The sequence below is a fragment of the Tubulanus polymorphus genome, chromosome 2 (assembly GCF_964204645.1).
Source record: "Tubulanus polymorphus chromosome 2, tnTubPoly1.2, whole genome shotgun sequence".
In the NCBI taxonomy this organism is placed as follows: Eukaryota; Metazoa; Nemertea; class Palaeonemertea; order Tubulaniformes; family Tubulanidae; genus Tubulanus; species Tubulanus polymorphus.
Genome location: NC_134026.1, coordinates 7,445,012 through 7,467,268, shown reverse-complemented (window position 1 = coordinate 7,467,268; position 22,257 = coordinate 7,445,012). Strand labels below are relative to the sequence as shown.

At 37.2% G+C, this 22,257-nt stretch overlaps 1 protein-coding gene across 4 annotated transcripts in view; it reads right to left on the bottom strand.

Annotated features, from left to right (window-relative positions):
- LOC141899320 (dynactin subunit 1-like) overlaps positions 1-22,257 on the bottom strand; it is a 45,875-nt gene that overhangs the window by 5,290 nt on the left and 18,328 nt on the right. For 3 of the 4 annotated variants that reach the window (XM_074785560.1, XM_074785559.1, XM_074785563.1), the window contains 22 exons: positions 14,421-14,644; positions 12,753-12,944; positions 11,887-12,066; positions 11,315-11,411; positions 11,163-11,241; positions 9,866-10,130; positions 9,112-9,213; positions 8,922-9,011; positions 8,587-8,703; positions 7,785-8,098; positions 7,015-7,183; positions 6,219-6,500; positions 5,680-5,782; positions 5,282-5,302; positions 3,636-3,735; positions 3,219-3,312; positions 2,811-2,939; positions 1,995-2,137; positions 1,446-1,597; positions 934-1,016; positions 514-585; positions 273-428 (listed from right to left, as the gene is read on the bottom strand). In XM_074785560.1, the coding sequence (XP_074641661.1) occupies positions 273-428; positions 514-585; positions 934-1,016; positions 1,446-1,597; positions 1,995-2,137; positions 2,811-2,939; positions 3,219-3,312; positions 3,636-3,735; positions 5,282-5,302; positions 5,680-5,782; positions 6,219-6,500; positions 7,015-7,183; positions 7,785-8,098; positions 8,587-8,703; positions 8,922-9,011; positions 9,112-9,213; positions 9,866-10,130; positions 11,163-11,241; positions 11,315-11,411; positions 11,887-12,066; positions 12,753-12,944; positions 14,421-14,644 (3,164 nt within the window). The remainder of the gene's footprint in view (positions 1-272; positions 429-513; positions 586-933; positions 1,017-1,445; positions 1,598-1,994; positions 2,138-2,810; positions 2,940-3,218; positions 3,313-3,635; positions 3,736-5,281; positions 5,303-5,679; positions 5,783-6,218; positions 6,501-7,014; positions 7,184-7,784; positions 8,099-8,586; positions 8,704-8,921; positions 9,012-9,111; positions 9,214-9,865; positions 10,131-11,162; positions 11,242-11,314; positions 11,412-11,886; positions 12,067-12,752; positions 12,945-14,420; positions 14,645-22,257) is intronic. The other variant, XM_074785561.1, reaches the window with a different exon arrangement.

The window sequence follows — 22,257 nt, the reverse complement described above, 5'->3', positions numbered from 1 at the left end:
AAATTGTTCTTTTTTTAGACAGGTTTTGACTGAATGTATAGGCTGTTTAGGAAAAAGCAATTCCAGATTACAAACTCTCTACCAGGTTTACAGATTGTACTATTTCAGAATGGGCAATGCCAGTCTATTCTTGTCGAAACGAACACACCAGAAGAGAAGTCCAGAATTGGTCGGGTTCAATTGAAGAATGCCTTCGATTACCGCGAGACCGTCAATGGATTCTCTTCTCTCACATACAGAAAAGAGAGGGAAGGGGAGGGGGAGTAACCTACTGTCAGTAAAGCTGATGACTTGTGTGTAAGTTTATTAATTTCTGTTTTCAAGTTTTCGTCTTCAATTCCTTCTCCTATTTTCACTAGTCCAGTTGTATGTTGCATTCCAGTCGGTTTCTTGGGAACGTTCAGTTTCGGTAACTTCTCCATCTCACACTAAAAACCATCGTTAAACATTAAGTTTATGATTTTTCTCGCTTTTTAGAATAAATTTCAACCAGAAACGATTTAGTCTTAATACCTTGATTTGTTTTGCTTGGAATCGCAAGTTTTCATTTTTGACGTGTTTCAAAGCTTGGCGTAAAGACTCGATCTGAAATCAAATACAAATTCACACACTGCAGCCACAGAAGAGCACATTATAGCGTTAAAGGACAAACGAGGCTGAAATTAAGTTTAGATTTGAGATATTAGGTTCGATATCATCTTAAAACTGTTAGAGAGTTTTTAACCAATGATTATGTAAGAAATGATCCTGGGTCTGATTTCGCAATAATGTTTAACCTGCTTAATCGAAATAAGATAAACTGAATTAATGAAATCAATTTAAGAGTTTAAAGTTTTTCATGAAACTGGACCCTGTACAACAACTGGTCAATTGTATAACTGTAAAACAGTAAACTATTGCATGACCCAGGATCGGTGGAATCTGTCGGATTACCTGTTGTATAAGAACTGGAGACTCTCCCCGAACTGATAAACTCGGAGGATAAGATGAACCCGGACTAGATGGCGATCCACTTCCTGTTAAAAATACAAATAAAATCAACATACTATTAAAATACTCCACAATTTCTTATTTTCTCGCTCCAGTAACTGATCAACAATTTCGCACTTGAGACGGTTAGCCTAAAGACAATGGTACTTTAAAGGTAAATTCCTTTATTTGAAGTACAAGTTTTCCCTAATAGTTGATGAGCAGCTTCATGGGGTAAATGAGCGAGACATTACACTTGAATGAACTCATTTTATCCATTGAGTCTAACTTAACCACGAACTGTTGAGCTGGATCCTGAACTGTAGAACTGGAACCAGAACTGTAGAACTGGATCCTGAATTGTGGAACTGGATACTGAACTGTGGATCTGGATCCTGAACTATGGAACTGGATCCAGAACTGTAGAAATGGATCCTGATTTGTGGAACACAAGTCCTGATTGATATTGAACTGACCTGATACTGCCGTAGTGATTCCTCCTTGACGACTTAATCCTTCCAATAATGACTTCTTTGATAACGTTTTTAGACGATCTTTTAATTCGGATTTCTCATGTTCTAAAGCATCGATATCGGCCTGTAGAGCATCCATAGTCTCTTCAAATTCCCTACAATACAAACAAAACAATTTAGAATTGACCCATCACCTTTGAAGGCGTCCACCGTCTCAGCCAATCAGGAACTGTGTAATCCTCATTGCCAGAGTGCTAGATATGAAACCGTAAACAACATGCTGAGAAGATGCTGAAGTATTGAGATACATGTATCTCATAGCAGTATGGTAGCAACACTATGGAAGTCTGAGAAATGTATCTCTAAGACTGGTGAAATCTGATTTAAGGGATACCTTATAGATAGGATAAAGCATGAAATATCCTTCTATTTCTATCTCTTGGGTTAAGAAACTTAACCGGGACCCAGTTTCCATAGTTCTACATCCTCGTTGCTTATAACTGTCAAACTGACAACTGTGGAACTGAGTCTGAATTTAGAAATGTTACTTACTTTTCTTTCTTCTTCAGTTGTTGTAAAGCCTCGTCGAGTCTACGCTGAACTTTATCGACTCTTTCATCCGCATCTCGTGTGGAATTCTCCAATTTTTTCTCCGTCAGTCCGAGTCTAACCTGCATTTCACTCAATTCCTCTTGCTACAGAACATTATTAAAAAGCATTTCATGAGTCAACAGGAAGAACATTCAAACAACATGAAGAAATGGTAATGTGGTGAGAAAGAGAGCGTAATCGGGTGTACAATGAGGGTGGCATGAAAATCTTATCTTCATGCGTCCCTCCATTTTGAATTTGTGTATTTCCTTCAAAATAGTAAATCAACCCTTTCAGTGCGTCTATACCGCAGTGCGGTGTACGAATCGGTGATGGATTTTGCTAGTACACCGCACTGCGGTGTATTGATGTAATCAATAATTAGTTTTTATCTCTATTGAAAGATGGCAGCACCTTTCAAACATAGTGAAATATTAGTAACTAACAATACACTGCTAGACGCACTATAGTGATATTCCCATTATTCAACACACTAGGGTGGAATTACTATAGGGTATTGATTAGTCAGCACTGAAAGGGTTAAATAACTATCATCAACTGATAGACTTTAAGTACAATTTTCACCCAGACAACTATTATTGCAAACATTTGGGGATGAAATTCAGGATCCAGTTCCATGGTTAAGATTAGACACCAGAGTTAACTCAAAGAAAATGAATTGATTTTAACTGAGCAGAGTTAACTCTACCTCACAACTGTGGAACTGAATCCAGAGAACTGAGGTGTTATTTGATTCAGGCGCCGATTTCTTCTTACTTTCATTTTAAGTTGTTTTCGTAATTCTTTCAAATCGTCTTCTTTCGATTCGAATTTGAAACGAACGTTTTCAGCTTCAGACATTTCCGATTTAATGGTCATCGCTCGTGACATCACAGGAGCAGCCGGCTACAAAATACGTAAACACTCAAACATATCAAACTACTCGTGTCACAATCAGGAATATTTACGCAGTTCTATTGCTTTCAGCTTTCATTACGGTGGCACCTTTCTTTGTTAGTAAACTTGCAGTGTTCGAGTCATTACCAAACCTCAGGGGCTGGTTTTAAACACTAGTATTATCTTTAACCCTGGGGCTAACTCGATTGAAAATGAATTGAGTTAGCCCCTGGGTTAAAGTTAACACCAGTCTATAAATCTGGGTCCAGGATTTTTAAGGACACAAACCTTTTTGTCTCTGGTTCCATCGAAATCATATTCACCATTCTCCATAGCAGCGGCAATATTCAAAAATATATCAACGGTTTGTTTGTAAGAATTCCTAGAAATAGAAACACAGCAATTTCATATATATCCAGGGGGAGATGAGGGGATATCGGAGAGGGGATAGCGGAAAGGAGGGTGTTATCCACCCCAGTCCATAACTAGATCCTGAAGATTGAAATAAAGAATCCTACAATATACCATATGAAATACCATATAGATATTTTTCTCTCGAATTACGCATTGTTTAATAAGGGGAAGGGGCAGAGAGTTCTGTCACACCCACACCTGCCAGGAGCAGAACAGGGGATTTAGATTTGAAATCCAGTGCCGCAGTTTTTCGAGTGCACTGAATAAGCCGTATTAAGAGTTTGTATATACCTGACACACTCGTAAGGTCCGGTGTTTTCTCTTTCGTAGATTTTATTCGTCGCGACGAAAGCCATCGATTCTAGTTTATTAGCCATTAACCCTTCACCATCTGAAACATGAAACAACAAAATAATCAATATCTCAACCCGAATACCGACACTATAGACTATAGCGCATAGAAAAATTTCATATATACACACAGCTACTATTTCGTAAAATACCACCAGGACTGATTAGTTAATATTTCAACTAAAAAAGCCTCTGATCTAACTATACTACACAGATAAAATATGAATTTCAAAAATCTCGAAGATATTTCACTACGCACAACTGATACAAATAGAAACCTTTCAAACAATGAAAGCTCAATTTCTCTTTTTGTTTCAATAAACGTTTTACAGTTTTTTTTTGTGCAGACACAAACAAGATAAAACCCTGTATTTATTAAGTACAGAAACAATTGAAAGCACAGTTCACTAGCAGCAGATAGACTCATGAGATATCTCAAATATCTCAAAAGATGTCCCAAATATCTCAATATCTCTTGAGACATCACAAGAATAAACGCTATAATCCATGTACACGGTAGATAAATGAAGAAATCCCACACTTCAAATTAAATCATACGATAGAATTTATTATTTTGAAACCATAACAATAAATTCTATCGTATGATTTAATTCGAAGTGTGGGATTTCTTCATTTATCCCACAAGATATTGCAATATTCCTCAAGATATCAGAATGAGATATTACAATATCCATTGAGTTATCGCTACATCGCACGAGGTATCTCAATATCCCTCAGGATATCACGAAATCTCACATGATATTGCAATATTCGTCCAGATATTGTAATATCCTTGAGATACCAACATATCCCATGAAAACATCACAATACCCCTGAAAATATTGCAATATTCCGTTAGATATCGCCACATCCAATGAGTTATTGCAATAACCCTGAAAATATCGCAATATTCCGTGAGATATTGCAATATCCAATGATTTATCGCAATAGCCCACAAGACATCGCACTCATATCTAGAGATATTGGAATAATATTTCAAGACAAAAGCTTCTAAATAAAATCTTGTAAAAATAAGCAATCATCATAAAATCCTACCATCAAAGGATGTCGCTAAAATCAGAATATCAAAAGCAAGCATGCATTAATTCATCTGCACTTGATGAGAGTTTGAGGTAAATCCATTTACTCTTGTTATGACAACATATGCAGCTCACTTCTTATTCACTTTATTTTTACAGTTTATCGATATAAACATCTTTATGATCTACACGTATCTTAAAATAACTGACTTTGAATTCGACTTGAGTAAAATGAAAACCTATTTACTGAACGAGGTCTGTAGTTTGTGCCGAGTCAAGCAACATGCAAATATATGTTACCATGGAAGCAATTGCATAGTTACGAATGAGAGATTATTGCATAGCAACGCAGCAGCAGAACGCAACAGTTTCAATCAAATTCAATTAAAGCGCAGATATAACATTCTACTAAAAACATCGGCTGGATAGAATTAGACAGATTTGGACAGAATTAGACAGAATCAGGAACGATATATGATTATAGTAGTAGCTCGTGGTGATTTAATCAGGGTTAATTTTCAACATGCGTCAAAAACATGATGGTACCTTTACTAGAGTGAGCTCCCTCTGTGGGCAAAATCAGACATTAAACTACATGTCAATAATGATAATAAAATATACATAAAATCATAACTCAAAACAATGAGATAGAAATCTGAACTAACAAACCCTCTTTGAAATCCTCTACCCCCACCTCAAACCCTGAACTGAGATGAGACCCTCATGACTGAAGGGTTGCTGTGTGCTAGTAGTTTAAAGATGCACTGAGGCTAAATTATAAAGTGCTGCAGCAATGAATGAATGAATGAATTTTACTTAATAAAACTGAAAATATTGCTTCTCACAAACACTGGTTTACAACGTGGGGATTACAACAGATACTGCGCGGGGAGAGGGGCTATAAGGGGGGTTTACAGTAAAGAGGTGAAGGGGAGAGATTTTACCTTGCAATGTCACGGCTAACTGCATCGATCCATCACCGATAAACTGTAGAGTTTGTACGACTCGACTGACGTTCTTCATACACTGTTCTAATGTATTACGTACCTACAACATGACATAAAACAATTCATATAACGATTTCATTTATGAATAAACAAATGAACTTATCTTCATACAAATTGTAACAAACCTCAGTCGTTATATCCTGAGGAATTTTAGAAGGTTTATTGTGGAACCTTGGATCCTGTTCTACAAATATCAGTCAAATTTGACTTCTACTTTGAAATCTACTGTCAGTCGAGGCTTTCTCTATACAGCTCCAAAACTGAACTCAAATTAAACATCATGTCAGCAGCTAAAACGACCCCCGACCCCTTAAGTTTTTGTGGCAAACAATTTCAAAGAAATACCCTCAATAGAAAGAAACGAGATCCAGTTCGATAGGAACTGGGTCCAGAACTATCAAACTGATAACTGGACTGTTGAAGTAGGTCCTGAATTGTAATACTGGATGCTATGAGTGTGTTGCTATGATACGTACATCTTTACTGAATGAAAGCGGTTGTGTTGATTGATCTTGAGCCGATGACGGAAGTCTACGCTTTATTTTACGAACGCTGGTTCTTATTTCGCCATTCATTTTATCGAGATCTTTCAGCAGAATCGCCATATCCGTCATCTCCTGACCCTCGGTCAGTAACAGCTTCAATCGGGTAATATCCAGGTGTATAGAGTCACAAGCTGCTTGAGTGACTTTAACATGATCAGACATCATCGATGTACAGTCAACTCGCTCATTCACCAGGTGCACACTATACAAGTGCTGAAATATACATAATAATCACTATCTTCATTATTCTAATTCATCACAATATCCCACCCACCAGATAACTCAATATTCCTCGAGATATCAGAATATGCCACGAGATATCACACTATCCCAAAAGATATCGCAATATCACTTGAGATATCTCAATATCATACAGGATATTACAATATCCCATAGCATATCACAATATCCCATAACATATCACTTTATCACATGAGATATCAAAATGTCTCGTGAGATATCACTAGATCTCATGAGATATCACACAAGATCTTGCTATTCCATGATATATCGCCATATATCACCAGGTATCTCAATACCCAATAAGATATCAACATATCCCATGAGATATCACAATATCCGGCAAGATATCTCAATATGCAATAAGATATCGCAATATCCCATGAGATATCTAAACATCCGACAAGATACCGTAATATCTCATGAGATATCGCAATGACACAGCATTGCCCCCTCAATAGATCAGTGGATAGAATGTAAAACTCACCTGGAAATATTGAATAGATTTGTCAAGTTGATCAAGAGATTGAGTCTCATCGAGTTGATCTTTACGCAGTAAATCAATCAGGAAATCAAGAGGTTTCTCATGAATCGCCAACTCCGGCAACAGAGTACCAATCTTCAGAAACTGTTCGACGCTACACGAATTCAGAGCACTACAAATACAAATCATCATTGCATCTTTATCAAACGTGAATTCTGAGAGTCAGTTCCACAGTTTGTAGTTGAATTTGAATCTAAACTTAACCCTTTCAGTGCGTCTACACCGCAGTGCAGTGTATAAATCAGTGATGGATTTTGCTAGTACACCGCACTGCGGTGTATTGATGTAATTAGTAATTTGTAATTATCTCTATTGAAAAATGGCAGCAAGTGTCAAACATAGTGAAATACTAGTAACTAACGATACACTGCACTGCGGTGTAGACGCACTATAGTGGTATTCCCATTGTTCAACACACTAGGGTGGAATTTTTTTAGAATTTTCAAATTTTCTCCAGCACTATAGGGTATTAATTAGTCAGCACTGAAAGGGTTAAAATCAGTTCATGTTTTAACTCACAACTGTGGAAATGGGTCCTGCTATCTAGAGAATTCTCAAATCAATGATATGTCATAAGATTTCAAACAATAATCCGCTTTTAAACTGGAAATCTATCTAAAAACACAACTGACACTATCAGAAACACTGTAATTGTAATGACAGCAGGAATGGAGATTGTTAGTTGACAAGTTTTAGTTTCAAGTGCGACTCACCTTTCATACTGATGTAAAATACTCTGTAAAATACGCAGCATATAAATGAGATTTCTGCTGAAGCAGAATTGTTCCGCTCTGTTACTTTTAACTACATCATCTCTCGTTAACTCGTCGGGGATTTCAAACTTCTCTCTCAGCTGATTGGCTAACACTTCAGCCTTACAGATAAGCCTTGGTATGAGTAACAGTAGTAGAATAGCGTCGTGGTCACTGCCTCGTCTCATAAATGAATCAGGCATGAAACTACTGAGGAATTGAACGTGTTGATTCGCTTGGTCCACGTCTAATTTCCGTAATTCCATATCTATTGCCTAGAAAACAGTAACAAACAGTTCGTTTATCAAACTTGTCTATCTTATCCTTCAACCTGCTGAGCACCACCAGTCAGGGGGAGGGCATTATTATCAGGTTCCCCTCAAACTGCTGAGCACCACGCAGAGAGGGCATGATTAACTCGTTTGAGGTTTCTTTGTCCATCTCACAGGCGGAGGGAGAGCACAAATAGGAATCTCCTAAGACCCAAGAAACTCTGCCACCATAAGATTTCAAACCCTGGATCTCTAAAGGACCAGTGTCTAATAGTTTAACCTACTAAGCCACTGTGCACAAATTACCGGTTCCACAGTTCATCTGAATTAATTTTGGAGTAAACGAAAATGAAATAATTTTCAATCAGATTTTAAGTCTCATAACTGTGGAACTGGGTTCAGGGTTACACTATCACTGAACATTTGCAAAACTGGATACATCAGTGATATTCCAGCTATATCTACTTAGATAATGGTTTAGTATAACTTACCTTCGCAGAAGCTTTAGTTTCGGCAAATTTCGCTTTGAAATCAAATATTTCAATGGTAGGAGTTTCGCCTTTAGGGATATCAACTTGTGAATTGGCTCTCAATACACGGTTATCATCCTGGAATACATCATCACAAATATACAGTTTCAAACATACGCAGGTTCAAATTAAATCTACTGGTGTCAGTTAAAACAGGGGTCAGTTGCACAAAAGTCGAGTACAATTATGGTTATCATGGTTAAAATGCAATATTAATCGTCACACTGAGTCTACTATTTACTGTTCAACTTAAAACAACTTTTAAACGACTCCAATCCCAGATTGATTTCTCTCACCTGTAACTTAGCGACGAGATCTCTGAATTTAGTGATCGTATTCTCGTAATCGGCGAGTGTTTCCTGCATCCCTTCAACTTTACGATGAGACTACAATAAAAACATTCAACATCCATTTAAGATCGTGCGTACAGAATGCTGTCTGTCCTGGGACGCCAGCTGACGGAGATTTCGACGATGAGTAAGTTACCTCAGAAACTTTCATTGAAGCGAGATCCAACTCTTCTCTCAGTTCTAGTTCAGTTTCATGCGTGTTCTCTTGTAGCTCTTCATTCATATCACACAGCGCTTCCTACAAACACAAAACACATCACGCCACGAGGGTTAACTCCGGAAACAATTTCAAACATAAAACATAGTTTTAAAACTCCAGGCCCAGTCACACAGTCAAGACAAAAGTCCAAAGATGGTCTAAAATCATAAGATTAGTCTTGTTAGATTGACCCTAGAACATAAAATGGTTTTATACTGGCCTTAAAATCTAAGTCTTGATTCACTTTGCTTAACCCAGAACCAAGTACCTTCGTGTTATCCCTATTACAATATTGTTTTGGATCCAGTTCTGAAGTTGTCGCTTAGAATTGACGCTACTGCTAAATCTATTCATTTCCAATGTTTAAACAGGGTCCTGATCTATGACCTTCAATTTCAAGTAACATTGAACTACGTAAGCTGGAGGAACCAAGATGAGCTTATTCTGGTCCTAAATCTAGGCCTTCACTTTACAATTGGTTCATACAGAGCTTAACTCAGAGCCTAGTAACCTCATGTTAACCCCATAACCCTGATAAAGATCTGGATCCAGTTCAACAGTTGTTTAGAATTAGAATTAGTTTATTTCTTAACTATCGACTGTGAGACTGGTTCCTACAATATGACATTGACTTTTAGTATAATAGAAAACTTTACTGTATGAAACTACAGACAGTTCTTTCTGGTCTTACCAGATCAGATTTCTCCTCTTCCAACTCAGCGATTCTCTCTTCAAATTTGAATATTTTATCCGATAACTGCTCGACCATCTCCTCGGCACCTAAAGCCGCGTCTACTTGCTCCTTCAATTCGACCATCTGATTCTGTAACTCTTTGATCTCTCCCGCGGATTTCTCTTTATCTTTAGTCAGACTACTGATATCCGCTGCGCTTTTCTCAATCAGTTTATTCATTCTTAAAGCTTCTTGTTTCTCTTGATTCGACAGATCTCTCATTCTGACGTAAAAAGAAAAAAACCCATTTAAATAGTAATCAATTCAAATAAACAAGTCACACCTATAAAGTACTACATGTCTCATTTTACTTATTCTACACCAGGTTAACTCAGCTCCTCTACTAATCATCTTAATTCATCTACAATTTGATAAAAACTCGTCGATACAAAACATGAAATTGAGGAAATTGATTATCATTATTTGCACTGTCATGAATAAGTCCGTTTGTGAACGAACGATTTGAATTCTATTGTTGAAGCATTATTAAATCAGCTTTCTCTCTCGTACAACTGATACTGTCATCTGATTGGTCAGTGTTAAGTGCTCGCGTGCAGTTTCTGAACTGAGAAAGATTATGTTTGATTTTTATCATTCATATAATGTGTCACTGTACGGATGTGAATTGCGAAAGATTTGGACGTTTCTGTATCTATGAACGGAATTTATTTTGAAATACATGGACAGAATTTAAAATAATCCAGAGTGGAATCAGGAGATGAGGTGAAATTAGATGCTACCTGTTAAAATAAAGGCAGATTGTGACAGACTTCTCATAAATTTACGTACGATTCCAGCTTCATCAGGTGAATGAGTGAAAATAACCCCAGGAAAGAGTTGATCATCATATCTCATTCACCTGATGAAGCTACTAAATACATTAGCTGGAAAACTTGTACTTCAAATAAAGAAGTCACACCTATAAAGTACTATCCATCTCCTTTTAATTATTTCAGGTTAACACGGCTACTTTTTACACTAAATGTTACTGGTAATGGTATTAAATAAGACCGGGTTGTTTCCTTAACTCAAAATGTAACTCTCTATTTCAATGTCATCATTGAAATGGTACTAATGAAACCTTCGAATTCAGTTTCACCTTGACCTTGACCTTGAAACTTTAAGTATTCCTCACCCCTCATCCCTTATTGATCGCAACAGAATTTCAAATTCTTACTGAAGGTAGCTTAAAACAACTTGTCCCTCACTTATCGCCAGTGGTGAGACTAGATTTCTATGAGTTTCTATAACTTACTTGACTAAAGCATCTTTCAATCTTTCATTTTGTTGTTCAAGTTGTTTCACTTGGTAATTAGTAGCAGCGCCATCAGAACCTACAGTGAAATAGATCGTAAACATCAAGCACCAATCAATATCTACCCCTGACTTTAGAAAAACAAGTTTTACCTGCATCAGAAATTTCTTGTTTGATGATCTCAAGATCTAAAGTTAGTTCTTCGTTTTTCTCTTTTAAAGTTTCCAGTTCCATTTGTAAAGTTTCACACTACGAGAAAACAAAACAATAGCTCATTTATATCAGCATCATAATGATTTAATTCTGGATTCAATTCCACAAGTTGAGGATTAGGGTTTTACATCAGAACCTGGTTCAGTTAAGGTTTGACACTATTGAGATAAGACAAGTCTATTTCAAATGTTTTAACTCTAAAGTCAAATCTTAACCGAGATCTGTTGGACTGGATCCAGTTCTACAGTCCTCTGATAAGATTCTAGAATTTAAAAAGTTCATTTTCAATGTTTTCCAACTTATGAGTCCCAATTTTTCCATCCTCCCGGGCAGGGATTCTCACTTGATGGCATCAAGATCTAGGGTGGCAGGGTTTTGTGCTGTGGCTGAATCTAGCGATGCCATCAAGTTCGAATCCTTGCTGGGGGAGGATGCATTCTTTCACAACTGTGGAACTGGGACCTGCGTAGATTAATATTTGAACTTAAAGAAATAATTTATATGTTATTACCTTTTCTTCAGCCATTTCTTTATCAAGTGTCGCCATTTCTACGGTTTCCGATAAATCAGACATGTCTTCTTTGTATCGATCAAACGCATCCGTCACATCTTTAGTCTCTTTCTTAGCTAGTTGTAACTGATGTTGTATTTCTCTCTGCGATTCCTGCATTTTCTGCTTGTATTCTTGTAACTTTTAATCAAACGTACATGTAATAGAAAAATCTCATTGACAAATTGTAATGTAACATTTGTACATTAAACATGGCTTTCTTGATCCTGAGTTTCATAGATTGGGTGCTACTACAATAATTGCATGCTACTACGTGAATTATTTTCATGGATGCTTTAACAGTAAGTTATATCTGGTATATCACAGATAACTTTGATGCTCAGTCTATAAAACCACAGCACATCTCTTCCTATAGATCGGTATCGAGAAATCTAAACTATTAAAGAACGCTACAGCTATTCTGACCAGCTAGACAGACCTAAATAGGCACCCTATAGAACCTGTAGACGATTAAAGTACCATGTAAAGTCACTAAAACGCTCTATACTTATATACCTCTATATAAACACACCCATCCTTTAGAGCATTAGATAAGACCTCCACTTTCACTAAGACTTTTAGATAGACCCCTCTAGACCTGAGTGAGTCTACAACACTTACATCCCTACATATAGGCACCCCTCGGTTATCCCTGGTATAGATACCACTACCCTGGTATACACACCATTCTCTACCCTAGTATAGACACCTCTACCCTGGCACGGACCTCTACCCTGGTATAGACACCCTCCCCTAGTATAGACACCTCTAGCCTGGTATAGACCCTCCTCCCCGGTAAAGACATCCAGTCATACCCCTATATTCACCTGTTGTAACTGTATCTTCGTTTTCTCATACTCTTTAATTTTCGTTTTATCTTCAGCTCGTTTCACTTTAATCGTCTCTAATTTTTCCTCTAAATCTTTCACTTCAGATCTCAGATTGTCAATCTCTTGTATATGTTGTAATGTTTGAGATTGATCGGCGATATTCATAACACTGACATCAGCTGCAGCAGCCTGTAACACATAAACATATCATTCAAATCATCTTCTTTTACTTTCAATGCCACACAATTATCAATACATGCAGTTTTAGTTTCCGTTTCATTTAAATGATGTTGTTTTCCAGATGCAATAGCATTTTTTATATTCATCTCGCTCAAAGGATCAATTTTCAAACACCGTCCTCACAATATTTTCACTGATGGATCGACAATGAGATAGATATACATCAATTCAGAAATATCTAAAAATTTCTTTTTCAGGCAATATCATTTAATTGAATACAGACTTATCATATACATTAACTTTTAAACGCTTCATTATTTCATTAATGAAATAATGATTTCACTCTTTTAACTTGGACAAATATTGTCCTTAACCCTTTTGCTACGTGTGACGTTTTGGAAACGTCATATGAGTGACACGTGCTGTGCGTATGACGTTGTAGAAACGTCATGCACCTATTGATTTATAACTCGAACGCGTACACAGCAAACAGTGTGGAAACGCATGTAAGACAAGATAGTTAGCTTTCTAAACAACAGATGGCGAAAATGCGTCAGTAGTTGGTGCTGTCAGCCTGTTGAGCACATGGTAATTTGCGCGGGATTGAGATGGCTGCTCGAAAGAAAGTTTTCAGTGCTAATCAAGTTTTAGGCAAGATTTACGCCGACGGCGACAATGAAGATGACGATTTAGATGACGGGGGTGATTTCGGACTGGGCGGAGACGACTCTTGGGACGAACTGAAAAAAAAAAATTTCTAACCCATCCTGACCCCCCCCCCCAACACGACCCCCCCCCCCTACAGAAAAGGCTGTTGGTATGATTTTTTACTGATTTTCACTAAATAACATCATAATCTTCGATAAAAACGCGAAAAATCGGGGTTAAAAACAATTTGAAAAAAATCGAATTTTTCGGAAAATACCTTACGTACGCGGCGGTGCAAGCGTGTACGTAGCGAAAGGGTTAAGTACCGATATCTATATAGTTATAGTAAGTAAATGCCTTGTTCAAGTTTGATCTTCAACCCTTTCAGTGCGTTGTCTACTTCGCATTGTGGTATACAAATCAGTGATGGACCTTGCTAGTACACCGCAGTGCGGTGTATTGATGTATTTCGTAAACGTTTTTATCTCTAATGAAAGATTGCAGCATCAAACACAGATATATATAAGTAACTAACGATACACCGCACTGTGGTGTAGATGCATTATAGCTGATGCTTGTTATTTGATGCACTGGGCTGGAATTTTTCAAACATTTTCAAATTATCTCCAGCATTTTATGGTATTAATTAGTCAGCACCGAAAGGGTTAAGCACTGGTCAACAGAATCAATGATCAATCAATCTCAGTTACAGTTATAGTAAATACCCGTTGCTCAAGTCTGATCTTTTGTCCAAGTATAAGGAGTGAAATCTTGATTGATTAGGTCGTATATCCCAGTAACATAGGATCTGCTAAATATACTGTTGAACTAATGTACCTGAGCTAAAGACATTCGCTTCTCTTTAGAAACATCGACAGAAAGTCGTCTTTCTTTAATTTCCGCCGATTGGCGTTTTTCCGATTTCAGTATTTCTCGTTTTTCCGGCGGTTTCTCTTCGATTGGTTCCGATTTATTGGTATCGGCAGTTGCCGGGCTCGGGCTGTGACTGCGCGGGCTCGGGCTGACATCTTTGCTGCTGTTACTGCTCAAACTCTCGGTACCTTTATCCAAAAAAAATATCATCAAATAAATCAGTGAGTGAAATATAAATGTGTTGCTGATGCTGGAAACCCAAAAATAAATATCACAAAATAAAGTTTAATTTCTACAGAAAGTTGGGCAGTTTAATTCTACAGATAATCGGGCAGTTGAGTGAAAGAATTGTGCTATTCTGGCAACAGACCCGACTAAAAAATTCAGGAATGGTAATGAATAAATCATGACTTAATGAAAATTGAAATTAAATACAGAGTCAAAATGACTTAAATAAGCTTTATATTCATAAATTACATAAAAAATTTTCTTGCTTAAATCGTCATCTGATAAGTTGTCACGTTACTGAAGTAGTCTCTGGTTTTGAATCTCAATTTTTAATTCAATTTTGATATATCCTTTTAAGTAATACCAAAAATATGTATTTTCGGTCATAATGATCACCACAACTGCAACATCTTAGGCAGCAAGTTTCCCTTTATTCAATGAAGTTGAGACATTCTAAGATTTCCTCCCATTAATTGATATAACTGCAGTATCTATTATCAATAAGGCGGATTCTGTATTTATTGTTATTGATTTTATTGGGGAAATAATTTAGATTCTGCAGAAAAATTCATAATTAGTTTTTATTGATAACGTTTTATATCTCAAATAGTAATTAGTTTTATAACTATACAACAGGCAGACGGAGACACAGGAAATTGATTTTAGATTTGATGGAAAATTACACGTCATGAAAGCGCCAGACAATGCCCTTAACGAGCCTGATCGAAACGGAGAATGACAGCAGTGTCACTACAACTAACTGGTCACCAGTAACCACACCGGGCTGGTCACCACAGCTAATTGGGTCACCACAGCGAACCAGAATAACTCATACTTTCAGTTACGAGAACAGGGTTGTCTAGTTGGTTAGGTACTAGGCAGGCAGGCGAGAGGCCCGGTTTCAAATCCCAATTGTGTTTTTAATAGAAAATGTAACAAGCAATAACCACAATGGTTCTCGGGCTCAGATTCGAACTCGAACTCTGAAATCACCAAATTGCTAGTTTTGCCAATTTTGTCAATACAACTTTTTGAATTTCAACCTTGTTCCTCAGTCACTTCAAGGTAATTTCAGTGAAAAACAGTTTTTAGTGCCTAGTTCTGCCACTAGGTGGCGCACAGGGTGGATTCTTTCGATGCAGACCCCCCATACTAACATTGTTCCCAAGTTTCATCAAGATTGAAACCAACTATTAATAAAGCTAAGTAGCTAAAGACAGACACATACATACACGCACATAGCCAGGCGGTACTAGAATAAGGGTCTCACGGAAGCCAGACAACAAAAATTCACATACAAGGGATAAATGAATAAAACGCCCAAGTGAACTCCTTCCTGGCTTCAGATCTGTGTATGCAAATGGTTCAATTAATGAACTGATGCTATTTTGTGATCTGTATTTTCCCTGTATAGATGGATATTTTCCAACCTGTTCAGATGTTTCGCTATAAGATATTTCACTCATTACAATGAATTCTCGTACAACGAATATTGATATTTAATTTAGTTACATTTATATCTCACACAGTAATAAACTTTCACAAAATCTGATTAAATTATGTTAGATTTCTGAGAAGTAATTCTCTATTCGCAGTTAACAATAAAGCATACAAATGAATTATAATAGCTGTAATAAGGACTTAATGATGTCTTTATATTAAAGTTAAGTTTTCCGATGTGTGAGAAGAGATGGTCAGTGCCAGAACAATCTCAGACAGTAAGTACGCTCTCAGGCAGTCAGTACATTCTCACACAGTCAGTGCTCTTTTGATCTGCATAATCATGAATTCTACTCAGATGCAAATTGCCCGCGCTTATACCAGTAACATTGTCATCATGTCTCTGGTGAACAAGTCTGGAATCTACCGCACAGTGTCACTGGTCATTCTGCCAACTTTGTTCTTCTTAGGAGCCTTCGGAAATTCAGCTACTTTCCTATTAATGATAAGTCGCAGATTCCGCAGTTTATCTTACGCTAACTATCTTATCGTTTTGTCTCTCAGTGATTTCACGTTCTGTATCAATATTACACTGATGCCTGTTTTACAGTTTGTTCTCTTGCACGTTAAAAATGGTCCTATATTCATGATGAATTCACTGATCAGTTGTCAAATCAATGGATTTGTAATGGTGCTTGCATGCAGCAATAGTACGTGGCTACTGGTTGCAATATCTCTAGAACGTGCGGCAGTTGTGCTCTTCCCGTTCACATCTCGTTTGATATGTACACCGAGATTCGCCAGATTTGTTATTTTGATGATTACTACAATGAATATCCTGGTTGTAAATCTTCTACAAGCTTTGGTCATGAATTTTACCGACCAGTTTTTCGGATGTTATTATAAATTGTCAGACCAAATAACATTGTTTGCGGTATTTGTCATCCACGTTTTCGTTCTGCCTTTATCTCTGATTCTAACATCAAATACTGTTATAATAGTTCAATTATTCAGAGGTTCAAAAATGGTTTCGTCTGATCAGAAAACTACAAAATCAAAACGTACAACAATTATGCTTGTAACAGTTTCACTCGCATTTGCAATATTCACACTCCCATCCACTATCATTACATTTTTACCAATCTCACCGGAAAAGACTGATTTTCTATATGATATGTTCACTCAGTTTGAAATGTGTAACTATGTGGTAAATTTCTACATATATCTTTTACTGGGACGAGAAATTCGTGAATATTTCTGTATGAAAATCCGCTGTAGAAATTCAGTCAAATAACCAGTGATTTCAAGTTTGGTTTGGTGCAACAGCAGAGAGCAGTAAATACGTAAATGAACTAGTCTTTTTAAGATACAAACCTTCGCTGGTATTGTAAAGGGATCATTCATTTATTACGTACGCATTTGGGGAGGGGCAGTGCCGTTATGCGGTGAAAAAGTCAAGTTTCATGCGAACGTAGCAAATGAATGATCCGAAAGTAGCTCCATAAAGTGACTATTTGTATTTTACGTTTTACTGATTTGATACCAGTGGCTCCTCTAAAACTCTTATTCTCATTCATATAATCATCATTACATGTATGGCTCCAGATTGCGCAGACCTCTTCATATTTAACTACACATAAACATGCTTAAACACTGACGAATATCGACAACAATCATCATTAGTCACTACACATGACTAGTCACCGGTCACTACATCTGACTGGTCACCAGTTACCTTTTGTCATCTGTTGTCATCGATTGTCATTTTTTTAACGATACATAACTTAAATTAGTTTGGCTAGAATGGGGATCAACAACAATAAATCGTGCTGCAGGTTTTAGTGTAAATATTGTCCAACAATGCAGGACCTGTTGGACCCTTCAAAATATCCTAAGAATTACATTACAAAAACAACTGCATCGATAACTCCTGTTAGCGGTAAAAATCCCCTCGGTAAAAATCCCAAATTCCTCAAAGTAGGTAAAAATCCCCTTCCTTCTGAATGTAGTGTAAGTAGATACAATCTTAAGGTCAATTAATTCATAATATTGATACATATATCCAATTTATCATTGTGGAACATCATAAGGTACCTTGAATATTTGGGGGATTTTTACCTACTTTGAATATTTGGGGATTTTTGCCCAGGGGATTTTTACCTAGGGGATTTTTACCAGAACTCCTGGCTACTGTCCTGTGTATTTATATGGTTCAATAAACAATTGATATTTTTTACCTGTGTTTTTCCTCGTATTGAACTGATTGATATTTTCCAACCTGTTCAAATCTTTTACGATAACATATTTCACCATTTACAATGAATTTTCATACAATTAATATCGATATTCAATCTAGTTACATTTATATTTTACACAATAACAAACTTTCACCAAAACCGAGTCAATTGTATTAGATTTCTTCTCTTTCTTTCGCTCTCTAAGGATTGATTTTCTTTTTGCTGTTAACGATGAATCCTTTTTAAATGAATTATAGCTGCAATAGACCGAAATGATATTTCTATACCTAACTTAAATTAATCTTCCAATACTCGAGAAGACACCATCAGTTCCAGTGTATTCTCAGACAGGCAGTCAACTCTCGGGAAGGCAGTACACTCTCAGACAGTCAGTACTCTCTCATTTGATCCTCATGAATCATGAATTCAACTCAGATGCAGATTGGTCGAACTTATAACAGTTACATGGTCATCATGTCTGTGGTGAACAAGTCTGGAATCTACATTGTCACTGTGTCACTTGTCATTCTACCTGTCGTGTTCCTATTTGGAGCCTTCGGAAATCCAGCTACTTTCCTGATAATGATAAGTCGCAGATTCCGCAGTTTATCTTACGCTAACTATCTTATCGCTTTGTCTCTCTGTGATTTCACGTACTGTATCAATTTTACGCTGATGCCTGTTTTACAGTTCGTTCTCTTCCACGTCAAAGATGGTCCTATATTCATCATGAATTCGATGATCAGTTGTAAAATCTATGAATTCATAATGGACTTTGCGTGCAGCAATAGTTCGTGGTTGATAGTAGCGATTACTCTAGAACGCGCGGCAGTTGTGCTCTTCCCGTTCACATCTCGTTTGATATGTACACCAAGATTCGCTAGATTCGTTATATTGATAATCACTGCAGTGAATGCATTGTTTCTATATTTCAGCCCTATTTTGTCGATTCATTTTACCAACCAGTTTTTCGGATGTTACTATGAATTATTTGACCAAATAACATATTTTGTGGTATTTGTCATCCATGTTTACGTGCTGCCTTTAACTTTGATTCTAACATCGAATTGTGTTATAATAATTCAGTTATTCAGAGGTTCAAAAATGGTTTCGTCTGATCAGAAAACTACGAAATCAAAACGTACGACAATAATGCTCGTGACAGTTTCACTCGCATTTGCGACATTCATACTTCCGTCCGCTTTCACTTCAATGTTACCGATCTCGCCGGATCGGAAAGAATTTCTACATGACATTTTTCATCAAATTCACGTTTGTAACTATGCGCTCAATTTCTACACGTATCTTTTACTGGGACGAGAAATTCGTGAATATTTCTGTATGAAAATGCGCTGTAGAAGGTCAGACAAATAACCAATGATTTCAAGTTTGATACGTTATCGTTTATTGGCTTTCGCTACTTATGTATAGTAGCCTCATCAGGTAAATTAGTACCTGTCTGAGTAACCTATAAAGTTGCTATTAGTCTTTCATGTTTTACTGATTCCACACCAGGTGGCTACTCTATAACTATGGTATTCTCGTATATATAATTCATAGAACTATGAGCAAAAGGGAAGGCCGACTCCTCAAAAATCCGCTTGGCACCGCTGGTAATCTTGTATTTTGTCCAGCGACCTCACCGGTGGCGATAAACAATAGATGTTGTAGACTGGTTGCCGGTGTCTATTCTTTATTTAACGTTTTTCATTGATTTGTTTAAGTCTTAATAGCAAATCTTGAAAAACAGTAATGTTTAATGCTCGCAGAGATTAACATAATCGAAAATATTTCCGAGAACCCATTGTTTATCACCACCGGTGAGGGCGCTGATCAATTTCGAAGATAGCAAAGGCAAATATATTGTGACATCGCGGAGTTTGGCTTTCCCTTTCGCTTATAGTTCTATGTATAATTGTAGCGTATGGCTCCAGATCGCGCAGACCTCTTAATATCTAACTACATATAAACATGCTTAAACACTAACGAATATCAACAACTAATCATCATTAGTTAATTAACTGCACGAGTTTATAACCAGTTACAGTCAATCTCGTTTTCCGTGTAGCTGTATGAAATTGGTCGTCATCGCAAATAAATGGGTATTTAATCAACGGAGACACAATAAACGTGACGCTATAGTCCGTGCTTAATTCTGGGAACGATCGACGATTGAGTCTTTGTCTCGCGAGTAAAGTCGACGGGTCGTTTGGAGTCGTGTTGCCGGAGTCACGGAGTCGTCGTAATACAATAATCGGAACACAGGTGCCTCGTCCGTGAATTATCTATTCAAATCTCACACGTACTAGAAAATAATAGAGTTACAACTGATTTGAAGATTTGAGGGGTTAGGGGTAGGTATCTGGGTGGGCCTTTAAAACACCCGTTTACTACAAACCACTTCTCATCTTTTACCTTTAAACTGATTTCACGCGTTATAAAATTTTGTTGCTATACGTTTTTTAATATCTCTATAAAACATACTTATGTATGTAATATCTGTGAAGTCAAGTTGAACTTGGGCAAATATTCAAGTCAATATTGCACCAAATAACACAGTAGAGAAAAGACAGATAGAAAGAGAGAGAAGAGAGAGGGAGGACTGGAGAGAAGAGAGAGAGAGTTATTAGTGACACGAGTGTTTAGAGAATTATCTGAACTATAAAATATCATTAAAAACAGTTTATGAGCGAAATAAATACTAATTGTGTTTTCACATAGAGAACAATAGAACAGTTTGTACCAGGCGACGGAGGAGAGTCCTGCTAACCGACCGGCTTAGGGTCCCTGGAGGAGTGTTCCTGCTAGCCGACTAGCTGAGGGTCCTTGGGGGAGAGTTCCTGCTAGCCGACTGGCTAAGGGTCTTTGGGGGAGAGTTCCTGCTAGCCGACCGGCTGAGGGGCCCTGGAGGAGTGTTCCTGCTATCCGACTAGCTGAGGCTCCTTGGGGGAGAGTTCCTGCTAGCCGACCGGCTGAGGAGCCCTGGAGGAGTCTTCCTGCTAGCCGACCAGCTGAGGGTCCTTGGGGAGAGTTCCTGCTAGCCGACTGGCTGAGGGTCCTTGGGGGAGAGTTCCTGCTAGCCGACTGGCTGAGGGTACCTGGATATATAAGACTAGTCTTACTAAATATACGCGTATAAGAAATAGTTGTGATCAGTTTTATTGGGGCTAGGAGTTTTTCATAGCGCTTTGAATTCGTGTTTGAGAATGTTCAAGTGATTGAAAGATCACCTGAGAACTGTTAGAAATTGAGGACGGATTTTCGTGAGACAATAGGAAGAGACCAGTGAGAGCAGTGAGAGACAATAGGAAGAAGAGAGTGAGAGCAGTGAGAGAACAGTGTAAAACTATTGACTGATATTATTAATCAGTTCAAGCTGTTTACACAATTCAAAACTCAAAATACTGAATAACAATAAATCATCACCTAAAATTGAAGAGTTCAGATGCGACGAGAGTTTACGATGTAACAAGAGTTCACAATGACACAAGAGTTTACACATGTAACATAAAATTGTTAGATTTCATAGAATATTTATTTGTTACATTCAGTAGTTATGAATAATGGAAATACAAATTGTTGAATCTTATCGTTACATTTTGTTACATCATCAACACTTTAACATACAATCAATGAAAAAACAATTGATATTCATATGTAAGATATTTGTTTGTACGAGAGACTGATTTAATTAGAACACAAACTACCGAAATGTAACTGTACTGAGCTGCTGTAGAAGTGAGAAAAACAGCAAATTTAGCTGAAAGCGCGTAATGGAATCATATATTCATACTGTACATTGAAATAACAAGTTGTGAGAGAAAATATGGAATTCAATTCATAAGAAAACTATGCGAAAATGAAAAGAATAAAAACTAATAAATAAAATCAGATGA